Source organism: Dipodomys merriami, unplaced genomic scaffold (genome assembly GCF_024711535.1).
Source record: "Dipodomys merriami isolate MVZ:Mamm:240054 unplaced genomic scaffold, mDipMer1.0.p SCAF_1, whole genome shotgun sequence".
NCBI classification, from domain to species: domain Eukaryota; kingdom Metazoa; phylum Chordata; class Mammalia; order Rodentia; family Heteromyidae; genus Dipodomys; species Dipodomys merriami.
This window is the reverse complement of record NW_027202270.1, coordinates 60,414,817-60,442,770: the sequence shown is the minus strand read 5'-3', so window position 1 is coordinate 60,442,770 and position 27,954 is coordinate 60,414,817. Positions and strand designations below refer to the sequence as shown.

Here is a 27,954-nt window from a genome sequence, read left to right as displayed (position 1 = left end):
CCCGGAGTTGTCTTCCCCGCCCCGTCAGACGCGCCCTTGCGTGTTCTGCGTGCCTAGCGTGGTGGTGGGGGGGAGGGAGCGGCCGCTGTGACGTCCTTCGCCGATTGGCTGGTCCCGGGGCGGGGCGGGGCGGCGGGCGACGCGGGATCTTGGCAGCCCCAGGGCTTTCCCGCCATGTCGTTCGTGGAGAGTCGGACGGCCTCGGCTCCGCGGCGTAACCGCCTAGTCACCCAAACCCCGCTGGCTAGACCTAAGTATTCTGCCTTCACGCGGACGGACGGCTGGGGTGAGGGAGAAGAGGAGGAGGAGGGCTGCGAGCCCGTGGCCCGAGACTTGAGGGCGGAGTTCTCGGCTGGGGCGTTGTCGGAGCCCCGGAGGGGCCCGCCGCCCCCTCTCGACGGCGACGGGTCGCCGGTCCTGCCGGACAAGCGCAACGGGATCTTCCCTGCGGCCCAGGGCAGCCGGGCCCCAGCTCGCCGCTGGCCTGTCCAGATCCTCTCTATTCTCTGTTCATTGCTGTTCGCCGTGCTCCTGGCTTTCCTCCTCGCCATCGCCTACCTGATCGTTAAAGGTACTGAAACGCCGCGGCGCAGAGCACGGTGGAGCCAGAACCTGACTCTCGCCGCCTCTCTCATCTTCTCCCAGTCCTGACTGCAAACACCACCTGGCAGCCGCTTTTATTCAACGCCCCTGACCCGCACCCTTTCTTTGCTTCCCTCCTTTTGTCCTTTGATCCTGGTAGATGGGGACCCTGGTGGCCCACGGTGATTTAGAGACATTTTAGAAAAGGATCTTTTGATGGAATGGGTACTCCCTGAAATACCTTGAAGTTAATGAGTACAGATGAGCTTAGCGAGTGAATTATTACTAGGAGTATGCAAGCCAAATGCAAAAAAAAAAAAAACCTCTAAAAGGAGCCGGTAATTAAAATAGGATGCGTGTTCAAAAGCTTTAACCCACAAATGGTTAAAAGGTATGCGATGCACTAAATACTGTCAACACTGTTGATTCCTGGAGGACAAGAGTTTCTATCCTGCAACTCAAATTTGTTTTTACGGAGAAAATAACCGCTCAGTTTTGCTTTGTTCATAACAAGGAGCTGTAGTCTGTTCTTCCTCTAATGCTTTCATTTTCCTGTGTCTGAAGTTGAAATGCTTGCCAAATTGGAATAAAAATAGGTGTGCTTTGAGAGGATTTTGTTTCATTTTGCTAAGGCTTACAAAGATGTATTATACGGTTGGACGTTATAGTAGAATCATTAGTTTATGTCTTAGTTCTCTGTGTGATCTTGGCCAAGTTATATAGAAACACACGCACCAAATGGAGTTTATTGTATAAAAATGACTCAACACTTACTTATTAAAATTAAATATGTTTTAACTCCAGATTTTATTTTTCCTCATTAACACCCGGCCCTTAATGGTCTACCAGATGGTACATAACAGCTTTTACTATGCCTGATTTTCATACAGAAAACAAATTAGCAAGTTGATGTGGGAGTTTTACCTCTTAACGTAGTATCGGGTGTAAACAGTCGATCTTAAATGTTTGGCTGTCACTGTTGCAATTCTTTTTCACTCCCCTCTTTTTTTTCCCACTCTAACCTAAAAGTTTTGTAAGTCATTTCTTTGTATCATAAGATCACATGTTCGTGGTAAGTGAAAGTTCATTACAAGCAACATTGATATATTGAAGAATGGAGGAGGAACTAAAAATTTAGTACACCCTTAAATTTGAATTACTGTATATAAAGTGTCTTCACAATAGCCAAAGAATAAATATTCTCACTTTACACTTGTGACACTTAACTCTTGTTGAAGGCTTCTTGTTAAGATCACATGGCTACTAAATCAAAACAATTTGAATCCAGAAGTTCCACAGTTTGGAGTTATTCAAATTTCAAAATGTCTAAGTCTTTCTTTGTGCTTACAGATTTACATGCTGAAAATTTGAAAAATGAAGATGGTGGAAATGCTGGACTATTAGGTATGAACTTGCCATTCGTCTAGTCACTCATTTTTGTTTCTTTCAAATTAGTTTAAATATACATAGTTTGGGATTAAATACTATATATCTCCATGTGGAATTGTTAACATGTGACTTAGATCTAGCAAATACTTAATTTTATAATTTCTTCTGGAAGAAGATCCCCACACCTCAGGAATTTAGAAACAGCAACAAAAAACTTGTTCATGAATTTACAAGTTAGCCAAGATTAAAAAAAAAATCAAATAGCTAGGTGTCTGTAGCTCACAGTAATTGTAATCCTAGCTACTCAGGAGAATTGAGGTTTGAAGCCAGCTTGAGCAAGAAAGTCTTATGAGACTCTTATCTCTTAGTTAGCCACTAAAAGTCTAGATTTGCAGCTGTGGCCCAAGTTTACTTGCTACAGTGCTGGTATTGAGCGTAGAGCTCAGGAACAAGCACCTCTAGGCCCTGAGCACCTAAGACTGGCACCAAAAAAAAAAAAAATCATAAATGGACTACCAGAGACTTTGAGTTTATTTTTTTGGGTCTTTTGAGGGGACAGAATTAAAGTTTGAATTAAGGGTTTCTGCTTGCAGTACTGACAGCCTTTTTTGCATTAGTTCAAATACAGTCTCACTTTTACCTCCAAGGATGGCCTCAGACCACAGACATTCTGGCCTTTGAGATCACAGGCACACATCACTATGCCTGCCTTAGTGACTGAGATGTGGGTCCAGCCAACTTTTTGTCTGGTTGGCCTTGAATAGTCCTCTCAGTGTCATCATTGTAAGTAACTGGAGGTTATAGATGTGAACCACTGCACCTGTCTCCCAAGTTCAACTATTTTTAAAAGCAACTCTCAGAAATAAAAAGAATTTATTACTGGCCATCGTTTGATAAGTTAATGAGTTCGGAAAGTTTCTGCAAAGTTTCTGTAAATTGCTATCACTAACAGGTTTCTAGTGAATAAGATAATATTGATGCTATTTTTTTTCTCTTTGCCAAAATGAATTTGAAGAGTTCCAAACTTTACCTGTATGATGTATTTTCCTCTTTTTGCTGTGATTCTTTTTGATAATTATAAATCATTTGATTTGTTTACCTGATATAAATAATTGCAATGCTGTGATACCTGTGACATCTTCCCAGTCTTTGATGAACTTTTTCATCTACTTTTTGAAGGCTAATGTTCTCACAGTATAGTTTTGTGTAAAGGGAAAGGTGCATCTTCAAATTCAAAGAAGGTAATTTGTTAAATATCACATGAAAATTTTTGTCCATCTTCTTCTAGACTTCTTACATAAGAAAACTCATACTTTTTAGTTACTTATTTATCAATTCACATTCCCCTGTTTCAACTGTAGTAATTAAAGTTTATTAGAATTTTAGTAATATTTAATGAGCTCTAATCTTTTGAAAGGCTAGAAACAATCATGTGAACCAAGCATGGATTCTAACCTACTCTACTTAAGCCTAATTTCATATTTATGTGCATAGTAGGTGGCAACTGTTACCTGAAAGAATAGTTTGATCAGTATGAAAAGCAATGTGATAGGATTTTGTCATTGCTCTGCTTCTTTTTCTATCTCTGGTTAAATAATCTTATATTGTGTTAGATATGCTTAATAGACATTGAAAACTATAATAACACCTAGGAAGATGCATAGCTTAAGTCTTGGTTGATGACAGGAGTTTACTATCAGGATTCAGGAATGAGGCCAAGTGCTGGTGGCTCATACCTGTATTTCTTGCTACTTTGGAGGATTGTGGTTCAGAGCCAGTCCATGCAAAAAAATTACAATAGCTTGTCACTGTCATCTGTACCGGTCATCACGTCTGTGTGGTAGGTTGAAATCAATGGTTCTTCATTTACTACTAACTTAGGCAAAATTTGTCTATGGCCATACCACCCTGAACGTGCCCGATTTCTTCTAACTTAGGCAAAATTTTTGTTTTCAAGACCCCATCTCAGCAAAGCTGGGCATGGTGGCATGCATTAGTCAGCCTAGCTACTGGGGAACAAATAGAATTGCAGTACGGGCCAATCCAAGCAAAAGTGAGACTTTGCCTTAAAAATAACCAGAACAGCTGGGCACTGCTGGCTTATGCCTATAACTCTAGCTACTCAGGAGGTTAAGATCTAAGGATTTCAGTTCAAAGCCAGCCCAGGCAAGAACATCCTTGAGACTCCTATCTCCAATTAGCCAGCAAAAACCCAGAAGTGGGGCGGTGGCTTAAAGTGGTTAAGTGTTAAGCTGTCCCTTGAGCACAAAAGCTCAGGAACAGTTCCTAGGTCCTGGGTTCAAGCCCCAGGACCTACTAGAGAAAAATAATAGAACAAAAAGTTCTGGAGGCAAACATAAAAGCTAAGAGATGCAAAGCCCAGAGTTCACCCTTACTTCTGCCACAGAAAAGAATAGATTAAGGAATAAGGAAAACTACCATATTTTATGGCAGTAAAGAAAAACTAAACAATGTCTACGTCCAAAATAAAGGTCCTTGGAGCCAGTCATCAAGTGAGTAATAAATACAGTCAATGTCATCTAATAAGCTAGTTCAGATTCCTGGGGATGGATGGATGGATGGATGGGTTGACTGACTCTCTCTCTCTCTCTCTCTCTCTCTCTCTTTCTCTCTCTCTGTGTGTGTGTGTGTGTGTGTGTGTACGTGTGTACGTACGTACTGGACTCTGTGTGTGTGTGTGTGTGTGTGTGTGTGTGTGTGTGTGTGTGTGTGTGTGTGTGTGTGTGTGTGTATATACATGTGTACGTGTGTACATACGTACATACGTACTGGTCCTGGGACATAAATTCAAGACCTGGGTACTTTGATTGAGGCTAAGCTTTTTTGTTCGAGGCTAGCACTCTACCACTTGAGCCACAGCTTAGCTTCAGTGGAGGTGAGAGTCTCACATACTTTCCTGTTGGGCTGGCTGAAAGTAGAGCTGTGGCTCAAGTGGTAATTCACCAAAAGCTTAAGGACAGTGCTCAGGCCCAGAGGTCAAGTCCTAGGACTGGAAAAAAAAAAATTGTTAAAAACTTTAATTTTTTTGAAAACTTCTGAGTATGATGGAGTTATTTCCTTCTATGTCAAAACTCAAAATAGTGTGAATGTGTTTTATTTTATTTTGGTGTCTGTATTGGGGCTTGAATTCAGGGCATAGACACTGTTCTTAGCTTTTTCAAACTCAACGCTGGCATTTTACAACTTGAGCCACAGCTCTATTACCAGCTTTTGGCTAGTTAACTGACAAGTGTCATGTACTTTTCTGTCTGGGCAAACTTTGAATCTCACTCCTCATATCTCAGCCTCCTCCTAAGGAGCTAGGATTGCAGGCATGAGTCACTGTACCCCACTAGTATATATCTTTACTTTTTTGTGTATGCCAATCCTAGGGCTTAACCTCAGGGCCTGGGCACTATTCCTGAGCATTTTGCTCAAGGCTAGAAGTACTCCATTACTTCATCCACAGCTCCATTTCTGTGTATATTTCTGTATATATTTAATGCCACGAAGTAATATCAATTTGTAGCAAGGCAGAGTGGTGTATTAAAAGGAATGATCAGTTTGTATCTATATTATTGATCATAAAATCATTGTAGGTATCTTTCTTAAATTCATGGTATTGGAGTTTGATTGCAGCCTCGTGTTTCTACCATTTTAGTCACACCTCGGCCTTTTAGCCTTAGTTATTTTTTTAGTTGCTGTTTTTTTTCAGATTTGGATCCTTCTATCCATTCCCTCATCTTGGATTACTACCACACTTAGCTTATTTGCTGAGATGAGATCTTGCTACCTTTTTGTACTGGCCAGCCTTAAACTGTGCTCCTCTTCACTGCCTCACAAGTAACTGAGTTTATTGGTGTGTGTCACACTAAGCTAGCTTTTTTTTTTTTTTTTAAATCCTGCTATGTAATTTAAACTGGCAAACCTCCTGCCTCAATCTCTCCTAGTATTGAGATTCCAGTGTTGTAGGACGGAGGCAAATCTAAAGTTACTCAAGATACTAGTTTGAAATTGCTTGTATGGTATTTTCTAACCCAACTACTAGAAGATTTAGGTTCAAATGTTAGCTGGCATCAGAATCACCTGACAGAATTATTAAGATTTATTTTGCTAATCTTCATCCAGTCTAGAATATCTGATTCAGAAGTCTGGTTTAGAACCAGAGGATTTCTATTGATGCTGGTGCTCCTAGTTCAGGCCCTATCACTTGAGAACCCCTGATCTAGCACTTTCCAAACTTGATGTATCCACACAAAGATAAAAATAAAAAACACCCTAGCAAAAGAAAGCAATAAAAACTATAAGTTTTCTGTAAACACTTAATTGTATGCTTGGTATTTAGTATATCATCAGGGGCCAAAGGATACATTTTAATTTTTTTGAGCAGTTTTGTAAGAGTTGAAATTTTATGTTTTGTTTAGAAGTTTTCAAAATAAGAAAACTGAGATACATTTATAGTAGCACATTTGATCTTGAAATTACCAGATGGTCCTGTTGGAGCCTTCTATAAATCTATGATTATAATGTTATTTTAGTGGTATTTTTCTTATCTTAGAAACATTTCACTTTCACTTCTGGGAATTATTTTAGTAATATTTTCAAATATGGTAAAAGAATGACATATGTGTGATGAAATCCTAGAGTAGGGATTAGCATATGGGCCATAGGCCAAATTTTACCTGCCTAGCACAGCTTTATTTATTGGTTTATAGGTTATGGCTGCCTGCTTTCATTCTCTAGTACACCGAATACATGAATAGACTTGAGTAGTCACAACAGAGACTTAATGTTCTGAAAGCTGAAAATATTCCATATCTGATTCTTTTTAAAACAGTTTCATTCCACAGAAAGTTTCATTCTACAGGAAAGGATTTCAGTCCAGAGAAACTCAAACCCAAGATTTTATGACAGTGTTGTTCATCTTTTATGGTGCCAGTACATCACAATTTATTTAATATTCTTTGCCGGTGAACACATGCTATAGGCAGATACACACATACACACACACACAAATGGAAGAGAAATGGAAAAGAAATAACATTTATCATTTGAATTGTTAATATATATGGAAAATGAAAATGCTTTCAACCTTTGAATGGAGTCTTTGACCAGTGTAGCTGCTGTGCACCTTCTGTGCTCTCATTGCACTTACAGGGGTGGAAAGATTGTTTGTAAAAGATGGTTATATTTATTCCTCCAAATAAGCCATGAAATGCTTAAAAATGTCTTCATTATTTTGATAATACAAGCATCAAAAGAAGAAATAAGGATCGGCTGTAACCAATTAGAGATGTATTGGAAAAGTAGAATTGGTATTTTCACAATTGTGAAATTGTGCTGGGCAAACATGCCGATTAAGCTTTGGGATTTTTGTATTTAGATCTTAACAAAATTACTTAACTAAAATTTTGTTTTGTTTTGTTTTTACTCCAACTGTCATTATCCTTCTATAACTTATTTCTCAAATAGTTAAAAATAAAGGTTAAAAATAAATGGTTAAGCTGGGTGCTGGTGACTCACGCCTATAATCCTAGCTACTGAGGATTACAGTTCAAAGCCTGCCAGGGCAAGAAAGTCCATGAAACTCTTATCTCCAGTAAACCACTCAGAAAACCAGATGTGGCGCTATGGCTCAAGTGATAGAGCACTAGCCTTGAGCTTGAAGAGCTGAGGGACAGTGCACAAGCCCAGAGTTCAAGCCCCATGACAGACAAAATAAACAAACAAATAAATAAATAAATGGTTAAAAATAAAATCTGTTGGACCAAGATGATAGTGCCGACAATATAAAGATTATATTGAAGTTTCCTTTCATGCCAACTATTTTAAAGATTATATTGAAATTTTATAGGAAATATAGAGTTAGAAGAATGGTCCATAACTTCATTGTTTAAAGCTGAGTAATGTGTATATGAGGGACCATTATACTTTCCTTTTAACTTGTTTGAGAAAATTTGTTGAGAAAAGATTGATTTTGTAATACTGAGGTTTGAACGCAAGGCTTACTAGGCAGGCACACTTCCAGTTAGGTTTTATTTTAAATGTTACTGTACATATAGTTATTAACTACAGTTGAGAACTGTTAGGGAGTTACTCATTTTTCAAATTTTATGTTGTCAGACTATCTCCTCCTTCCTCAGCTCTTAAGCAGGAAGCAGAGTAGAAGTGCTATATACTAGATCATGAGTGGGCAGGCCGTTGGATGGAGTTTTTGACCACTGTAGCTGCTGCGCACCTTCTGTGCTCTCATTGCACTCTCAGGGGTGGAAAAACCACTGTCTTTTGTTACTGTGCTTGGAAATTGTAAGTGGGAACTTAAACTACAGGACCATATACTGTTTCTGTGCCTCATCTAGGACAGAAGTTCTATAGGCTGGGTCCATCTGCCAAGATATACATAGTTACATATTACTGGTCTAATAAGTAAACTTTTCTAGATGGCTTTCCAGTAAACTCCAGCAGCACTCCTCTCTTAGTCGTTTTTACCATGTACACTCAAAAATATAAACATGGTTTATTCAAGCCACAACACTTCTCATTCTCTTTCATGCCAACATTTAACCTCCTACCCAGATTATATCTGTATACTCTTTTTTGTAATTATTTTGCAACATAAAAGCCAGAGAGACACACTAAGGCTAGTTCTCCTTTCTGCCTTGCCACATCTCTCTTGTGGGATAACAAACAGAGCTGTTGATCTTTAAAGGCAAATGGGGGAGGAAGAAGAAACTATCAGAACAAAACATTTAGGTAATCTTTCAAAGGTACTTTATCCCATTTTTCTGTTATGCTTAATTTGAGTTTGTACTTTAGCATTTTTGTCAGTTTGTTACCTAGTTTCAGATAATTTACAGACAATATTATGTACATACTTGCTTTTTGCTAAAATGAAAAAAAAAAAGCTGGTGGTGGGTCATTTTGTGTTGCCATGAAGTTTGGTAATTCTTAAAGTCATCCTCCAGTGTTTGCAGTCTTTCCTCATATCCTTTGGAAGTATAAGCTATGTACCTTTTAGTAGTGGTATCTTAGTAAACTAAGGCAGTTTGTGTCCCTTTATTGAAAATCATCTGCCTTACTAGAATTATTTGTGCAATTTTACTTTTTAATTTTTTGACAGGTATAGCAATCACATGGGTTAACATTCAAAAAATGTACACAGTATACATAAAACAGGCTTCTTACTCCTGTCCTACAACCATTCGTTTCTTCTCTCCATAGGAGGACCAAGTTGTAATCCTTTAGAAGATTTTAATATGTTAGTAAAAATGTATATTGTTTTCCACACATAGAGCATATACATGTGTGTTTATACTAGATTAATTTCCCCATTTTTTATACAAGTTTGGGGGCTTACCAGTATATTTTGGGTGAGGATCCTTCCATATCAGTATAAAAAGGACTTCTTTTTCTATTGTTATTATAAAGCTGATGTACAGAGAGGTTACAGTTATATAATTCAGGTAATAAATACATTTCTTTTTGTCATCCCTTCCCTCGGACTCCTTATTTATATAGCTACCTAGCATTATACATCACATGGATGTGTTTAACTGCTCTCTACAGTAGTTGCCCTATCTGCAGTGTAGCTTTTGTGTATTCAGATGCCTGTTGGTCAGTGGCAGTTGGAAAATACTAAGTGGAAATTTCTAGAAATAATAGGTTTTAAATTGGTCATTGTTTCAGATCTTATGCGATCCTGTTTCATACTGCTAGGGGCATGAATCTTCCTTGTCCAGCTGTTATCCATTCTGTCCACATTGCTTGCGCATTAGCTATCTAGTAGTCACTATCTTGTCAGATCAGTTGTTGAGGTATTGTAGTCCTTGTGTTAAAGTAACAAGAAAGACCACATTCATATGTTATTTGTTATATTCTTACATTTTATGTTATTGTTACTCTCTTCCTATGCCCAATTTATAAATAAAGCTTTTATCATATTGTAAAAAATGAATATATTCTCTAGTACTTTGAAGTTTCAGCCATTCATATAGCCTTTTAGTTCATATCCCCCTCTTAGTACATACCTGAACATTTAGATTTTTTTCCAGTCTTTAGATAATGCCATTTAAAATAATCTATTCATTTAATATATCTGGATATGTATAGGACAAATACGTAAGTTTTGCTTCTGGATGAAAGGAAAAATTATGCATCATTTTAATAAATACTGCCAAAGGCTGGGAGGATGGCTCAAGTGATAGAACTCTCAAGCATGAGGCTCAGAGTTCAAACCCCAATACCTCCATAAAAAGACAATACTGCAATCTGTGTTCCTTCATAGTTTACCAGTACATATACTTCCTCAACAACAGTTCATGAAAGGTTTGTTTATTCATAACATTAGCATTAAGCTAATACTAGAGATCTTGCTAGTTGTCTTATATGTGTAAAATTTTTTGTTATATTGAGATTTTGGATTGCAAGGCTTTTTTACTGGTTTCTAAGAATTCTCAATTACAGAATAAGTTCTCCTTGGTGATGTAAGCTGTAAATGAGAATTTAAATCACTTATCACTTGATTTTTGCTTTATAAACCTAATTGTGTGAGTACACCTCCATAGTTGAATTTATGTTAATACGATTCATGATTCTAGTAAGTGTTTAAAAGAACATTTTAAATCAGAAGAGATCAATGACTTTTACAATGACTCCTTCTATACCTCTATATTTTGCCTGTTGTTTTTGTATTTTTGAGGCAGTCTTTGCCCCATGTTGGCCTCAAACTCTAAATTCTCTTGTCCTAGCCTCCCAAGTACTGATTGATCAAAAGCGGTGTACCATTATAACTAGTTTACTAATACGGCTTAGAATTTATCATGTTACATATAGTGTAGGATATGTATCTAACCCTTTTTCCTTAGTGATCATTTTATGAATCTTATCTTTTTGGGGGAAGAAGCTGTTGCTAGGGATTCAATCCAGGGCCTCATGTATGTTAGGTAAATATTCCACTCAGCTATATCCCCAGCCCCTAGTAACCTTTTTTTTTCATCTGCTTGGGCCTTTTAAGTTTTGTATTCTGGTAGATGAAATGAATTAATTTATGAAAGAATTTTGAAAACTTGATAATAAAATAAAGCTGTATTTCTACAAAAAGAGTTGCCACTGACCTTGGAGTTAGATTTGAAACAAGAATAGGCTACTATTGAATGTCCTGTAACAGGTTCCCAACCCACTGGTAATCTAGAATCTCAATTTATTGAGATCTAACTTTTTTTATGTACTGAACTAAGCTGTAGCATAAGACTAGGTTTATAATTTTTGTAGGAAATCTATAGAGAAGATACTCCAAAATCATTTTTGTGTCAAAATGTCATTGTGTGGAATGAAAGGAAACAATACTAAGTAAAGATGTAGCAAGCTAATCATAAAGTTAAATAAAAATAACATTAGCCTCTTCACAGAAATATTTAACTATTTTTCCTGTAGTTGAATTTTGTCAAACCTACAGTATTAGTTATGTCTTTCTATGCATTATGATTTAATTAAAATATTATGATTTCTAATTGAGCTTTAGTAATTAATTATAAGTTCAAATCTCTTGTAAAAATAATAGGCACATATAATTCCAAAAACTAGAAGTATACATCAGCTCCTTAACCAAAAGGTATATGTTTTAAGTAGTTTTGATTTTAACTATTTTCTCCTTTTCTCTTTTCCCATTAAGGGTTTTGGACTCTGCTCATAATATCCCTAACTGCCGGATTCTCCTGTTGCAGTTTTTCTTGGACAGTGACTTATTTTGATTCTTTTGAACCAGGAATGTTTCCTCCTACTCCTCTCTCACCTGCCAGGTTCAAGTAAGTAATGATGTGTCTTGTTTGGTTTTTGTTTTTTGATTTTTCTAAAATTCATTCCAACACTGTTGATATGCCAAAATAGCTAGAAGAGGCTGTTTATTTGTAAAATATGTTGTAGCTTCTCTGTTCTTTATAAAATCCAAGTAGTGTAAGATTTCACAGTTTGTGGTTTCCAACTTTAGATGAATGGAGAATATTTTCAGTTCCATATTTATATAATCTAATTTTTTAGATCATATAATCTAAAATAATTATCAAAAAACCCAAAATTTTGTGGCCATTTGTCCTTTTTGGATGAAATTTGATTTAAAACAGTTTTAAAAAGGCAAAAGTAATGCTAGAGTTTAAAAGTTAAAGTACTTCTATATGTAAATATGTTTGACTTACAAGAGAAAATGTAATAATTGGATTGAGTTTTTTTTCTCAGGATTTAAACTTTGAGTGATAATTAGCAAGATCTATGACCACCAACTTAATCTAAATTTGTCTAAATCAGATAGGAAGTTTCTTATAGTGGAACTGAGCAAAATTTCTTGGGTCTATGTTTTCTGTGTTTCTAAGAATTAAAGAAAAGCCCAGAAGGTGTGATCTAATCAAGTTTATTCATCCCAAATAGGCTCCAGTTTTAAATAGTAATTTCCAAATAAGAATTTAAAAACTCTAGTTTTCTACAAATACGAGTTAAGAGGAGGTTGGTGAAGAGTAGAAAATAAATTCTATGATACGTTTATTTTATTTTTTATGTTTTTTTTTCTTTTTTTTTTATTGTGAAAATACTGTACAGAGGGGTTACAATTACATGGGCAAGATGAGTACATTTCTTATCAAGCATTGTAGCCTCCTCCTTTGTTTCCCCTTCCCATCCCTTCCCATCCTCCCTCCATTCCCCCCCCCACTCCACCAAAGTTGTAAAGTTTGTTTTCAACATAACGATTTGTACATCTCATTGTTGCAATGGGTCCACCTGTATCCCTATTTAAACCATTTGTTTTTTCCTTCCCCTCCACGAATTATACCAACATCAAATACAGTGAAAGCAGGGGTTATACCATGGGGGAGGGACATACAAAGCAACAAAGAAATAATCTTATAAATGTGTTAGAAACAATCCTGAAAGAAAAAAAAAAAAACATTTGAATACATATCTTAGGGTTCATTTCCCTAACATCAACTTATCTGACCTTTTCTGCTTGACTCAGACATATACTAGTTATTGCAAATAAGGGAAACCATGGGACCTATGTTTCTTTGGGCCTGGCTTACTTCACTTAATATAATTTTTCCCAAGTCTTTCCATTTCCTAACAAATGGGGCAATGTCATTCTTTCTGAAGGAGGCATAGAATTCCATTGTGTATATATACCACATTTTCTTGATCCATTCATCTACTGAGGGGCATATGGGTTGGTTCCATATCTTAGCTATAGTAAATAATGCTGCAATAAACATAGTCGTGCTGGTAGCTTTAGTGTGGTCTTGTTTGTGAACATTTGGGTAAATGCCCGAAAGTGGGATTGCTGGGTCATAGGGGAGCTCTATGTGGAGTCTTTTGAGGAACCTCCGTACTGCTCTCCAAAGTGGTTGAAGAAGTTTACACTCCCACCAACAATGCAATAAGGTTCTCTTCTGTCCACATCCCCTCCAGCATCTGTTGTTATTAGAGTTCTTGATTTTTGCCATTCTAACTGGGGTGAGGTGGTATCTCAATGTTGTTTTGATTTGCATTTCTTTTATGGCTAGAGAGGTTGAGCATTTCTTCATGTGTCTATTGGCCATCCTTTCCTCTTCAGAGAAGTTTCTCTTTAAGTCTTTAGCCCACTTACTTATTGGGCAGTTGTTTCTTTGAAGATTTGTTGTTGGGGGATTTAATTTTTTGAGTTCCAGGTATATTTTACATATGAGACCCTTGTCCGTTGTATGGTTAGTGAATATCTTCTCCCAATCCTTGGGCTTTCTGTTGATCTTGCTAGCTATGTCCTTTGTCATGCAGAAGCTCTGCAATTTCATGCAATCCCATTTGTCCAACCTTTCTTTGATTTGTTGTGTTTCTGGGTCTCTATTAAGAAAATTTGGGCCTGTGCCAAGGAGACCTAGGGTTTCTCCTATACATAGTGAAGAAAGCTCTTTGGTGAATGTGGAAGTCTTGAAGACTATAGAATTTTTTTTAAAGCATTCTACTTATAAAACCCTTCCTGAAATCCAGGTAACAAGTTGCTCAATAGCAGGAAATATAACTTGAATTCAGAAGGAAAGTAAGAGTAAGTAAATCAGATGAATTTTTTTTCATGAAATAAGTCTATTATATGATACTCATACCCTCTATTAAAATTATTGATGTTAGTAAAAAAATATGTATTTAAACTCTCTCAGAAAAATACTCTCCATGTAGATTATGGAATGATATTCCACTGTTAAGTGTAGCTTCTAGTCAATTTATATTATTATTACTATTGTTATTATTATTATTGTCAATTGTGGGGCTTGATCTCAGGGACTGGGCACTATCCTTGAGCTTTTTCACTCAAAGCTAAAACTCTACTACTTTGAGCCACAGAGCTACCTCAGGTTTTCTGGTGGTTAATTAGAGATAAGAGTCTCAGGGACTTTCCTGCACCCAGCTGGCTTCAAACTGGGATCCTTAGATCTCAGGCTCCTGAACAGCTAGGATTACAGGCAAGAGCCACTAACCCCCAGCATCAATTTATATATCAATGTATAGTCTCACAATTATGGTACTCCTCAAATAAATGTACTTACTTCAGCTTAACATGTAGGCTGAGCCAGTAGTATTAAGAACAGTAACAACTAATACGTATAAACATATCATATAAGGGCTTTCTTCACTATGTTTATCTCTTCACTAACATACAACATCTTTTACCCCTTAACTTGTTGTTGTCCCATCCTTTTTTTTTTTTTTTTTGGTCGGTTGTGGGGCTTGAACTCTGGGCTTGGGCGCTGTCTCTGCACTCTTCAGCTCAAGGCGAGCGCGCTCTACCGCTTGAGCCCACAGCACCACTTCAGGTTTTCTAGTGCTTTTTATTGGAGATGAGAGTCTCACAGACTTTCCTTGCCTGGGCTGGCTTTGAACCGCGATCCTCAGATCTCAGCCTCCTGAGTATCTAGGATTACAGGCATGAGCCACTGGCACCTGGCTCCACTAAACTTTGTTCATAAAATTTTCCCTATATGCTTTTTGTTGAACTACATCTAGTCACAGCTCTGTCTTATTTAAGTCTTCAGTGACTTTCCCATTGCCTTTACTATAAAATTCTCAACTCCTACGTATAGTATCTGATCCCTTCCCCAAATGACCCTTTTTTCCTTTTTCCATTCTTGTTCTTTTCCCCAATGCATCACATAGTCTATTTATAGACTATATATTGGTATTACTCAAATTAACTGTAATTTTGAGGTACTGCAGCTTAATTCTTGCCTTTCTCTCTTCTTGGAATGTCCTTTTCTCTCTTACCATATTGTTTATCAACCCAATTCATAAACCTCATAAAGGTTAAAGAGTTTTTTTTTTTTACAGATTTTTTTTATTGTAAAGATACTATACAGAGAGTTACAGTTACATGAGTGAGGTATTGAGTACACTTCCTCTTGAACATTGTTACCCCCTCCATTGTTTTCCCCCTACCATCCCCCCCCCTTCTCCAAGGTTCTTTTTTTTTTTTAATTGTGATTAAGTGATTACATAATTTCCGGAATTTCACAGTATTGTGGAATAATGATGTTCATTTAAAGTCACAAATTCGTTCTAACTTTCCTGGAGCAAATTGTCTATCACAGTCTGTAACATATAACGGTGTTCACATACCATATATGTGATCAGCAGCATGGGGATATTTAGTAGTGGTTCAACCAGATGAGTGGGAGTTCTTTGTTTCTTAAGCCCTGTTAGTTTTGTCGTATCGCCTAACATTTTGGATTTAGCATCCACTTATCAGGGAGACCATGTACCGTTTGTCTCTTCTTTCTTGGCTTACCTCGCTCAACATGATTCCTTTTAGCTCCATCCATTTCCCTGCAAATGCCATTATTTTGTCATTTCTAATGGCTGCATAATATTCCATTGTGTATAGATACCACAATTTTTGGATCCATTCATCTGTGGTGGGGCATCTAGGTTGTTTCCATATCCTAGCTATTGCGAACAGTGCTGCAATAAACATGGATGTGCACGTGTCCTTGTATATTGGTTCCTGTTGTTCAGGGTAAATGCCTAGAAGTGGTATGACTGGGTGGTTAAAGAGTTTTTGTCAAGGGGCATGGCTCTAGTGTTAGAACAACTGCCTACACTATTGTGTAAGGCCCTAAATTCAAACCCCAGTACTGCCAAGGTAATTAAAAGGAGTTTTGAAAAGTAGAGAAAAGAATTTTTGGCAATTCTCTTGAAGATTTACTATTAACTAATAGTACTTAGTAATTTTCTAAAAGTTACATTTATATCTTTATTGCGCTATAACCACTAGTAATAAAGGACCTCTATTTTCAGTATGTTAATCGAGTTTTTAACATGACATTTTATCACATTACACATTTAGTAGATTATGTACATGATATTTTTTTTCATTTGTAATATATATTTTTTTCATTTTTCATTTGTGAAATGCACAAATGAAAATTGTTTGAAACTGAAAAGACTGCCCTCTAGTGTTTATAGAAAATACACAATTACTTCAGATACAACAGAATAAGTGTAGAGTCTCTTTGTCACCAGTAGAGTGTGACCTTGTACAGGAAAATAACCTCTCCCCGTAAGAAAGTTGAAATCTTCAGATTTTATTTTAATAAAAATCAGGTTCATTATTTCCTTAATGTATAGCATCACATTTTTATAAACGTATAACTTAAAGTACATTGTGTATTATGTCTTAAAATAAGTAATTATGTTAAAATAATATTTTTCCTGACTATATAAAGGTAGTTGTAACTGGGCACTGGTGGCTCGTGCCTGTAATCCTACTTACTTAGGGGGCTGAGATCTAAGGATCATGGTTCAAAGCTACCTGGGGCAGAAAAGTCTGTGAAATCTGATTTCTAATTAACTACTAACAAGCTGGAAATAAAACTGTGGCTCAAGTGGTAGAGCACTAGCCATGGGCAAAAAAGTTCAGGGATGCCCAGGCCCAGAGTTCAAGTTCCAGTACCGGCACACACCAAAAAATCACAGTTCTGGTTCTTTCAAAATTTGAAAGAAAGGGAAATAATGGAACCAATAATCAGTGAAAATGACTTACCAAAATTTAGATATCTTATCATTATGCTTATATGGAAATTAGGCCACAGTATACATACAGTTTTGTTACAGAGTTAAAAAAAATACTGTGTCTGATTGGTTTGTTAAATAGTAGTCATTTGGATTGGCATTAACTCAGTGGTAGAATGCTTGCCTGGCATTTACAAGGCCCTGTGTTCAATCCTCAGTACCTTATATACACACACGCACACACACAAACACACAAAAAAGTTCTTTGATATATTTTTAGAATAAAGCATTTTTTTAAAAAAAAGCAGAATAGCTAGTTGTAGGAAAAAGAATCAACAGGAGTATATTTACAGTGGCTATGTATTGTTTTACTGAAACATTTACTGAAATTAACATTTTCCCTAGTTTCAAACATTTAAGAAATCAGCCATTGGATCAATTATTAAATTAGATTGAGGTTAGAAACAATCATTTTTAAAGCTATTTTCATATTTAATTTTTATATTTTTAATGCTAAATTTCAACTTTTTTTTTTTTGCCGGTTGTGGGGCCTGAATTCTGGGCTTGGGTGCTGTCCCTCAGCTCTTCAGCTCAAAAGCTAGTGCTCTACCACTTGAGCCACAGCGCCACTTCTAGCTTTTTCTGCTTATGTGGTGCTGGGGAATCAAATTCAGGGCCTCGTGCATGCAAGACAAGCATTCTTACCACTGAGCCACCTTCCCAGCCCCTAAATTTCAACTTTTAACGTACACACAAAATCTTTTTGAAATAAGTGATAGTTAAACAGGTAGTTAAACAGATACATGGTGGATGAATGAGTATGTTTTCCCAAAGGATAGTTCCTACATTTGCAAATTTGTTGAATTAAAAAGATACACTATAATGTATAAGTTTTTCCTAGTAGCAAAGCATTTTCTTTGTGTATTGATTATATACCTCTAGACTGTGTGGAGGATTTGTCTTAATTGTTACTGAAAATGTGTTTGCAGTGTTAAAGAACAAATAAGTTTAAGTTCCTAAGAGTATCAAAATAGGCATTCTGTCCTCATCAGAATGCAATTTTCTACACACTATTAATCAACATTTCCAGTTTATTCCTCTCCTCTTCAGTTTTTTTGTCTTCATTGGTTTTAAGCAGTGGTTTTTAGCATGACAATATATAGTCACTAATTCATGTTGCAATTATCTATATTAATTATAGTATGTAGGAATCAATAAAACTATGATGTCACCTATCCATGCAGAAATTTTACGTATAAAGAGAATCCAGAGGCTGGGAAGGTGGCTCAGTGGTAGAGTGCTTGCCTTGCATGCCTGAGGCCCTGGGTTCCATTCCTCAGCACCACATAAGCAAAAAGAAAAAAGCCGGAAGTGGCGCTATAGCTCAAGTGGTAGAGCGCTAGCCTTGAGCTGAAGAGCTGAGGGACAGCACCCAGGCCCAGAGTTCAGGCCCCATAACCGGACCCAAAAAAAAAAAAGAGAATCCAGAGCTTGCAGAAATTTTGGGTTTCATTCTAGAATGTGTCACTGGCAGGACCAGATACCTTATTTAACAAGTATAACTTTTTATCTAATATTTTTAAATTAATAGAGATGTTTTACAGGTCTCTGTTAACTCAGTTCTTCCTTAAGATAGTCGTAGTGGTTATCATTAGTTTCTGCTAGTACTGCAGTTTGAATTTAAGGTTTCAAATTTGCTCAGCTGGAGCTGCCACTTGAGCCATGCCTTCATCCCAGCATTTTACTGGTTATTTTTGGAGATGTAGTCTTATGAACTTTTCTGCCCAGACTGACTTTGAACCCTTCTTTATTAAAAAGGACCCTAGGCATAAGTCACTGGCACTTGGCACCTGGCCAGTTACTTCATCTTTTAATAGATGAAGAACATGAATTCCAGGAGTTTAAACAACCTACACAAAGTCAAATGGCTTTCATCTGACATAGCTTACAGTTTATTGTTTCTGTGTGCCATACTAGCTAACCCACTTTTGCATTATGAAATGAATTAGTAGAAAGAATTTCACTAATTGCTGCTATTGTATTTACTCTCAATAAGCATTCTGGACTTTAGTATATGACAATATTGTTCCTAGAGTGTTATTAAATATAATTTTTAAAAAATCTCTTAACATCTGTCTTCCTTGTCCTCATTGTTGCTCCTAGCCACCAGAACTGTCCACTTTAAACTGCACAGATTTCACTTTATTGATGCATAATCACCATCTAGTGGTGAAATTAAGTAACTTCAGGTTTGTGGTATCACATGTTCCAAAATAAACATTCAATTATTGAAAGTGAAAATATCACTTTAAGTCTTAACTGTAAAGTTAGTGAAAAAATGATTATATAAGTGGTGGACTTAGCAAAAAGCACAGTAAAGTTCATTAATTTTCTAGTTGTCAAAATATTTAGTAATTAAACTTTTATGTGAAGGTATTAACTGTTGCCTTTCTGGTGTGTGTGTGTGTGTGTGTGTGTGTGTGTGTGTGTACATGTGTGTACGTGTGTGTACGTGTGTGTACGTGTGTGTACTCTGGGCCTGAGCGCTGTCCCTCAACTCTTCAGCTCAAAGCTAGCGCTCTACCACTTGAGCCACAGCGCCACTTCCAGCTTTTTTTCTTTTTGTTTACGTGGTGCTGAGGAATCGAACCCAGGGCCTCATGCATGCATGCAAGGCAAGTGCTCTACCACTGAGGCACCTTCCCAGCCCCTTTTTATTTCTTGTATATAAAATATTTGATTAATATACTCTTAGTTTCACATGACATGTTTTTAATTTTTATTTAATTTAACATTGTTTACATGCCATCTGTGTTTTTTTTTAAAAGTATTTCCGCATCATGCTATTTGGAATTTGCACAATAAGTTGGGAAGACAAAGAAAAGGGAACAAATTGTTTATTTTTGTTTGAATTGCTTTTTGGTAAACTGTTTGGTAACTATTTTATAGTGAGCTATTCTTTTACATGTATTACTCCCAAGGGAAAACATCCTATATGTAATCAGGAATTTCATAACATGAAAATGTGTTGTATTAACTATTGTTAATATGCAGTAAAGGTTAGAATATTTGTTGTGAATTTCCTTGAAGATTTAAGATCTTATTGTAATTAATACATCATCGTATTCTTTTCTACGCAGTCTAGTTTTTAAAAATGTTATACAGTTTTCTATTTACTATTCCACTGATGTCAACAGGTTTAAGATAGTGATGAAATAGTAAAAGCATAATAGAAAAGTATTGTGGATTCTTAGCTGTAAGATAAGCCTGAGAGATAGTGAAACGTGGGTGATTTAGTATTTAAATTTTAGAACTTTATTTCTTTTCCAAATAGACCAAATTTAACATTGAACACAATGAATTGACTACTATTTATTCTTTTATTCAGATTTCAGAGTGCTGTCTCCTTGTTGATCAGATTCTTTATTGCCATGAAGTCATTAAACAGATGTCAGATGGCTAATTGCAGTAGGAGAAAAAAAGCTACCAACAAAAGCGATAGATCATGGACTTGGCCTTGATATCTGAGTGCCATGAAGTTTCATTATCTAGGGAGTATTTGAAGCCATCACTTGGCAGTGTTCCTATTATTAATGGTTGTTAGTATCCTGCAGCTTCTGGAAATACAGGCTTAAAATACATGCAGGTATTTCTTCTTAGAATATGTTCCATTACTGTTCTAACTGGAAACATACATAGATGTAACCAACTTTTAAGGAACTATGGTAAATATTCCTGTTTTTCCTGTTTTCATAATATGATCTAAGGATTTGCTTTGCAGTTGTCATTGTTCTTGTTTGTTATGCTTATAATGTATTATTTATGGGTAGTTCAGAAAACCAGTTTTGTACTGGTACCCTTTCTTTTTGCTCAGCTCTATGTATAAGTTACCAGAAACAGCCTTTCCAGCCTACCCATGTACTGGCTCTTTTGAGTAAGTTGGTTAACATCTATTATGTTTACTATTTAAATGCAACAAATATGTCATGTGATAAGGCAGACCTTTTTTTCTTCTCTGCTTTTCCTTCCCCTTCTTTCCTCTCCACCCTCCTCTTCTTTCTTTTCCTCCTCCTCTTCCTGTAATCCCCCTGACCTTTTCTCGAGATTTCTTTTTCAAGGCAGAAGTCTGATCCAGGCCTACCATGGGTTATCTGTTATCTTTAGCCTCAGAGTTTATCTTTTTTTTCTTTTTATTCTTTGATATCTGTGTACCCCTTTATTAAAAATAGGTAATAGATGACAGTGGTATTTAGTACTATTTCATATACTGCGTTCAAAGAAGTGTTTTAAACTTTAGAATCATAAAAATTTAAGACTTGGGAAATCCATTCTTTCTTTAACTTTTATAGTATTTATCTTGATTTCCTAGTAAATAAGGGCTTTCATGTGTAATTCAATTATCCAGTGTTGTTGTCAGACATTTTTCTACCATGAAACACCAGTGAAGTAATGTGAACATATCTGACAGTCTTTATAACTGAATGGACTGCCATGTAGGTGAAATAGACCATAAGTTAATACACCACTTCACCCAACTAGATGTACCTTTATTCATTCTCTCTCATAGGTTTTCAGGAAAATTCAGTGAAATAAGAACTAATCCTTATCTGGTTGTATCCCTTTCCCACTTTTTTGGGTGGGTATTAGTGCAGTCACCTACTACACTAATTTTTTCTTGAGTTCACTGAAAACTTATATGAAGTTTAATTTTCTGTGAAGTTTAATCTTCGTTTTTCAATTTGTTGTTTAAAATAGTTGGTTTTCTTCCTTTTTGAAATGTTTTTCTTTCTTTTTTATTAAAATCCATCCTGTCTTTCCTTCCTACTAGGTTATTTTGGGCCTCTTTTCTGAGAACCTCCCTTGATTTTTATTGCTTGCTGGAGATTTCCTGTTGCTTGCTGAAGATTTTTACTTCTTTGTCCTAAAGATAATAATTGAGATTGGTGTTCCTGTGACAAAGTTGTTAAACTGCATTATTTAGGGGAAAAGGGCAAGGAAAAAGTTTATATATGTTCAGTACACAATTTTTCCCCAGTTATTTTTTACTCAAGTTTGGCTAAATCCCAAGATTGAGAACCTGAAGATAAAGCCTAGTGTAACTGAATATAATGTTGCTTTTGTTTTCAGGTTTGGGTTGAGAACCTCTGATTTTAAATAAAGAACTAATTGATATAGTTAGGCCAACCAAAACTTACACAGCATGAACTTCCTTAGAACTGGAGATTCCTTGGTTTAAAATTGAATGAGAAATAAAAGGCAGTCTAGATGTCTGAAGAAGTAGATTAACACCAACTGGTTTATTGTACCTTCTGCTGAGTTAGTCATACAAGAAACAAATAGCCAGTTTTTTTGCTCAAGGCTATCGCTCTATTACTTGAGCCACAACTCTACTTTCAGCTTTTTTCGTGGCTAATTGGAGATAAGAGTTTCATGGTCTTTGCTGCCCAGGCTAGCTTCAAACCACAGTACTCACATCTCCACTTTCTTTTTTTTTTTTTTTTAATATTATTTTATTTTATTTGAGAACATACTGTACAGAGGGGCTACAATTATATGGGCAGGATAATGCATACATTTCTTACCAAGCATTGCAGCCTCCTCCTTTGTTTACCCTTCACCTCCCTTCCCAGCCTCCCCCCTCCCCCCACCCAATTATACCCCCCTCCCCCCCCCCACCGACATTGTAAAGCTGGTTTTGACATGACATTTTGTACTTCTCATTGTTGCAACAGGTCCACCTGAATCCTTAAACGACTTGTTTGTCCCCATCTCCTCCACATGTTATACTGACATCAAATATAGTGAAAGCGGGGGTTACACTGTGGGGGAGGGACATACAAAGCAACAAAGAAATAATCTTATAAATGCGTTAGAAACACATGCATGAAAGAAACGAAAACATTAAAATACATATTTAAGGGTTCATTTTCCTAACATCACATTATCTGACCTTTTCCGCTTGACTCATACCTATACTAGATATTGCAAATAAGGGAAACCATGGGACCTATGCTTCTTTGGGCCTGGCTTACTTCACTTAATATAATTTTTTCCGAACCTTTCCATTTCCTAACAAATGGGGAAATGTCATTCTTTCTGATGGAGGCATAGAATTCCATTGTGTATATATACCATATTTTCTTGATCCATTCATCTACTGAGGGGCATCTGGGTTGGTTCCATATCTTAGCTATGGTAAATAATGCTGCAATAAACATAGTTGTGCTGGTAGCTTTAGTGTGGTCTTGTTTGTAAACATTTGGGTAAATGCCCAAAAGTGGGATTGCTGGATCATAGATCAATAGAAAGCCCACCGATTGGGAGAAGATCTTTACTAGCCATACAACGGACAAGGGTCTCATATCTAAAATATACTTGGAACTCAAAAAATGAAATCCCCCAACAACAAATCCTCAAAGAAACAACTGCCCAATAAATAAGTGGGCTAATGACTTAAAGAGAAGCTTCTCTGAAGAAGAAAGAAGGATGGCCAATAGACACATGAAGAAATGTTCAACATCCCTAGCCATAAAAGAAATGCAAATCAAAACAACATTGAGATATCACCTCACTCCAGTTAGAACAGCAAAAATCAAGAACTCTAACAACAACAGATGCTGGAGGGGATGTGGACAGAAAGGAACCTTACTTCATTGTTGGTGGGAATGTAAACTTGTTCAACCACTTTGGAAAGCAGTATGGAGGTTCCTCAAAAGACTTCACATAGATCTCCCCTATGATCCAGCAATCCCACATCTCCACTTTCTGAGTAGCTTGGATTACATGCATGAGCCTCCAGCACCTGGCCTTGACGTTACTATTTTGAATAACATGAATTATGTTGTTTAAGCATGTGTGATATGTAAGAACACATGTAAAGGAATGAAAATAAATAATAAATGTTGAATGACGATTCTAAGTGAATATAGAATCTAGTATATCACTGTGCTTACAGACATTCAGTTCAGATCAATTGGAAGGCTAATGTAAAAACAGCCCAAAACAAAAAGAAACCTGGCTTGAACTTTTTGTCCTGCATGTTGAAGAACAAGACAAAAGGCAATATATTTGGAACACTTGGCAATTGCTTATTTGGCACATTACATTGCCACTTAAAAATAAGAATATAATCATTAATTTATTAATTTATTTAAATTTCAAATGTATTCCATTCCTAAAAAATGAAAAAAAGTAAAGATAAGTCTTTTTTTATGTTCACTTAAGAAGTTAACTGTTACATATTAATAGAAATGTATTGCTAAAAATTCTACAGTTATGAAATCTGGCCATACATAAAAGAAGTTTATGTTCTCTACTGAGAGAAATGATTGAACAAGTAGGAAAAGAGTAATAGCAAAATCATATATAAACATACAGAAACTTGTCTTTTATAAACTCTTGGGTTTGTTTGCTGTTACTGTTCTTTTTGTTGTTGTTGTTTGGTTTGGAGATGGGATTGTTTTTAAGTGTCTGGCTTGGAAGGACTGGAGAAGTGAAGTAGTCAAGAATTAAAAAAAAAAAATCTCTTCTGTAGCTAAGCTGTCTGTTTTTTTAATACCATGTCCCTAACATTTATTGGTCATTTGCTGTGTGCTAGATCCCTGATTTTTACAACTTGCAAGGGTAAGTTCGATTTTTATTGCCATTTTAGAGGAAGAAATGAAGGTTTAAAAGATCAATTTTCTACCTTTTATACCCCTTGCAAGTAGCAAAGTTGGCACCCACACCCAGCTCTATCTAACTATAGACCTTGTGCTCTTAATCACTAACAAGGACTATCTAAGCATTTCATTGCCATGTGTCTTTTATTATTAGAAAGGATTTCATTGGAAGGAGAATGAGATGTAGTGTCTTTTGTATAACTCATTTTCTAAGATGGAAATAGTTGTACTTTAATGAACTTTCCTTTGTAACTAAAGTTATATATAAATTTCCAGGGGTATTTTACTCTTATTGAGAGATGTTTTTGATTTCAGAAATGTATTGAAGTAAAAAAAGAACTTAATCTAAGCCTAACTCTTTTACTTAGGAAACATTTTACTTGTCATTAAATTATCTATTTATTATTATTTACTTAGTTCTAAAATTTTGAATTGCTAGTTTAAGTGATGAGTTTAAATTATATCAGTCCCTCTCTTTGATTACTCTTTGAGACTAAAATAGTTACATAGTTGTACTTTTCCTGCATCATTGTTTCAACTTAAATATACTAATATGGAAGTAAAAACAAACTATAGAAGCATGTAGGTCTCTTTGCAGTGTTTTTACTTATTCAGCCTCTGTCACCTAGAAAAGAATAGAATTTACACCTAGAAGGGGCCTTCGGTTTATCTGATCTTGCTGAATTCTTAAGTTTGAGTCCTGCTTCTTGTTCTGACCTTTCTTCTTTACATCACAGTGCTTCTTGTATATCAGTCTATTGGCTTATCTTTTAAAACTTAATCAAAATTTGTTTCATTAGAAAAATTTTTACTTTGTTGACAGTATCTTTTACTCTTCTCACTTACTTTTACATCCATTTAACACAGAAGCAAATTAATCTGACAGTGTTCTTAGGTACCTGGAAAGAACAGGCATGCTAGAAGTATGTCTCAAGTGGTATAGTGCTTTCTTAGCCAACATAGGGTCTTGAGTTCAAAACCCAGTACTGCCAAAAAAATTTTTAAATTTCCACACTCATTTTGTAGATCAGTAGATGCAGAGAAGAACTTAGTTGCACTGTGCTTATTGTGTTTAAATCTTTGTGTGATATGCTAAGTGTTTTCCCTGCCCTTAATTTTTTGAAAATATGCACCTCAGAAAGCAAGTGATGCCCAAATAGCAAGGTAAGAGGGTTATTGTGGTTTTTATTTTTAAGTAATAAACTGAAAAGTTTGGGTTCATTCAGTGGTAGAAAAAATGGATAAAGGCATCTACGGTAGTAATGAACTCTACATGCCCGGGGTATTCATGGCTTTTACTCAGGGATGATCTTGGAATCATATGCCTGCAAATACTAAGGATCTGATGTACTGCCTTGAGTTTGGCCTCTCTTAAACAAAAAGAGGAAAGGCTGTGTCTGTGATACATGCCTTTAATCTCAGCCAGATAAGGAGGCATAATAGGTAGAGCATGGTTTGAAATAGGTTTAAGCTAGACACTCTCTGAAAAATAACTAAAACAAAAAAGCCTAGCATCATGGTTGTAGAGTGTTTCACTGTCATGCCTGAGTTCCTAAGTTAAACTTGTCAAAACAAAAAGAGGAGGAAAGGATCTGGATATGCTAACCTTCCCTGTCCAAGATCCTTATTACTTTCATAACTAACTTCTGTTGATGCACCTTCCTATCAGTCTTCAATTTGTGTGTTGCAATGAAGAGAGGACTTTGTTTCTCTTCTAACAAGTAGGACACTTGTCTTTTTAGTATGTCTTATCCTTACTAAGTACAAAAAAAAAAGCTTGCGATACTGTATTTAGGGAAAAGAAAAAGTATTGAAATTGTTATAAAAGAAACAAATGGTCAAGGATAATCAGTACATATAAATTTCTTAAGCTAGTTGGAACTCATAAGAATTATAAATAAGAGGTGTATCTTTGCTGATACTTAGGAACTTGTTGAAAACCACTTATGTAAGTTTCTGTTAGGTTTAGGGAACTAAAATATCTGTAAAGACTTACTCTGAACATTCACATGGAATGTGTGACAAGAAAAGGTTTCTTTTTTACATTTTTTTAACACAGATTAAAAATGATATGAAGAGGATAGCTACTTGAATAAATATGTATTTTTAGGTACATCTATGTGAGAATAAAGAAGCAGAGCATAGAAACAATGTTAATTCATGCAAGAACATATTTATAACAAACTTTCATGTTATGGCTACACATAGAAATAGTAAAAAGAAAAAGAAAATATCAAGCTCAAATCTAGCATTTTACTTTAATAAAGTTTAACTGTATTTGTTAACTAGGAAAGTTTTTCACACTATCTACCACTAACCCTGGTATTCTCATTTTACTTGCATATTAATGTGTAATTTTTTATGAAAACTGTGTTGTTTTTAATGAGAGTATATGTTACTTTATTTTAAATTTATTTTTTTTTCTTCTTCTCTAGGAAGTTGACTGGTCATTCTTTCCACATGGGCTATAGCATGGCAATTTTGAATGGTGTTGTAGCTGCTCTTACTGTGGCATGGTGCCTCCTGTAAATCCACACTGGAACAATGTTGTTGGCAGAGTGGTGGTGGTTCATTAACAACAGAAAAGATGATTACTGCCTACTGATAACTGAGAAGACTAAGAAGCAGAGATGCGTGTCATAGTCATGATGGAAGACCTTTAAAAGCATTCTTCTATAGTCTAGGCATTGAGGATATTTAAGTGTTGTTTCAAATAATTCCTTCAAAGTATATTTTACCTCATCATTTTACTTTGCTATGTGTAGTTTTTATCAGTTGTACAGAACATTTTAATGGTGATCAAACTTGAAAACTTGAATACAAGATATGCCTACCTTCCATGTAAATACTACATTTTTGCTAAGAAATGCTGATGTTGCTGTTTAATCAAGATAATGTTTCTTATTTATAACATTTTCAAAACAATGCCTACAATGAGATTTTAAAGAAGCTACTTTTTCAAAATCAGGGTAGTTTTGATACTCATAATCACTAGAAGGTGCATTTATATTCTTACAGGCTATAATTTCTTATGTGTTTTGCATATTTTCCTACTACATGATGAATTTATGTTTTTTAAAATGATTACATCTAGACAACTGTAAGTGCTATTTCTTAGCTGGTACAAACTAGCCATTTTACTAAGTACTTTGTCTTTTTATAAAACACAGAAGCACATTGGCTAGGTTTAAAATTAAGTAAATTTATTTTTTGACAATAAAAATCACTGAAAAGGTAAATTATTTAAGTCATTTAAATATTGAGTAATTTGAGGCTGTAAACTATTCTCTTTTCAACATTTTGA

General features: G+C 35.8%; 1 protein-coding gene across 1 annotated transcript; it reads left to right on the top strand.

The window, feature by feature from the left end:
* The first annotated feature begins 147 nt into the window (after positions 1-147).
* On the top strand, positions 148-27,400 carry Arl6ip6 (ARF like GTPase 6 interacting protein 6). Its single transcript, XM_070023125.1, has 4 exons — positions 148-571; positions 1,933-1,986; positions 11,642-11,774; positions 27,086-27,400. The coding sequence occupies exons 1-4, from the start codon at positions 175-177 to the stop codon at positions 27,177-27,179; spliced, it is 678 nt and encodes a 225-aa protein (XP_069879226.1). The 5' UTR covers positions 148-174; the 3' UTR covers positions 27,180-27,400.
* Positions 27,401-27,954: the final 554 nt, after the last annotated feature.

Bases quoted from the DNA above. Each gene is read 5' to 3' on its own strand.
- Arl6ip6 (XM_070023125.1), top strand. From the start codon at position 175: ATGTCGTTCGTGGAGAGTCGGACGGCCTCGGCTCCGCGGCGTAACCGC. The intron at 572-1,932 runs GTACTGAAACGC...TTGTGCTTACAG, and splicing joins CGCCTACCTGATCGTTAAAG to ATTTACATGCTGAAAATTTG. The intron at 11,775-27,085 runs GTAAGTAATGAT...CTTCTTCTCTAG, and splicing joins CTCTCACCTGCCAGGTTCAA to GAAGTTGACTGGTCATTCTT.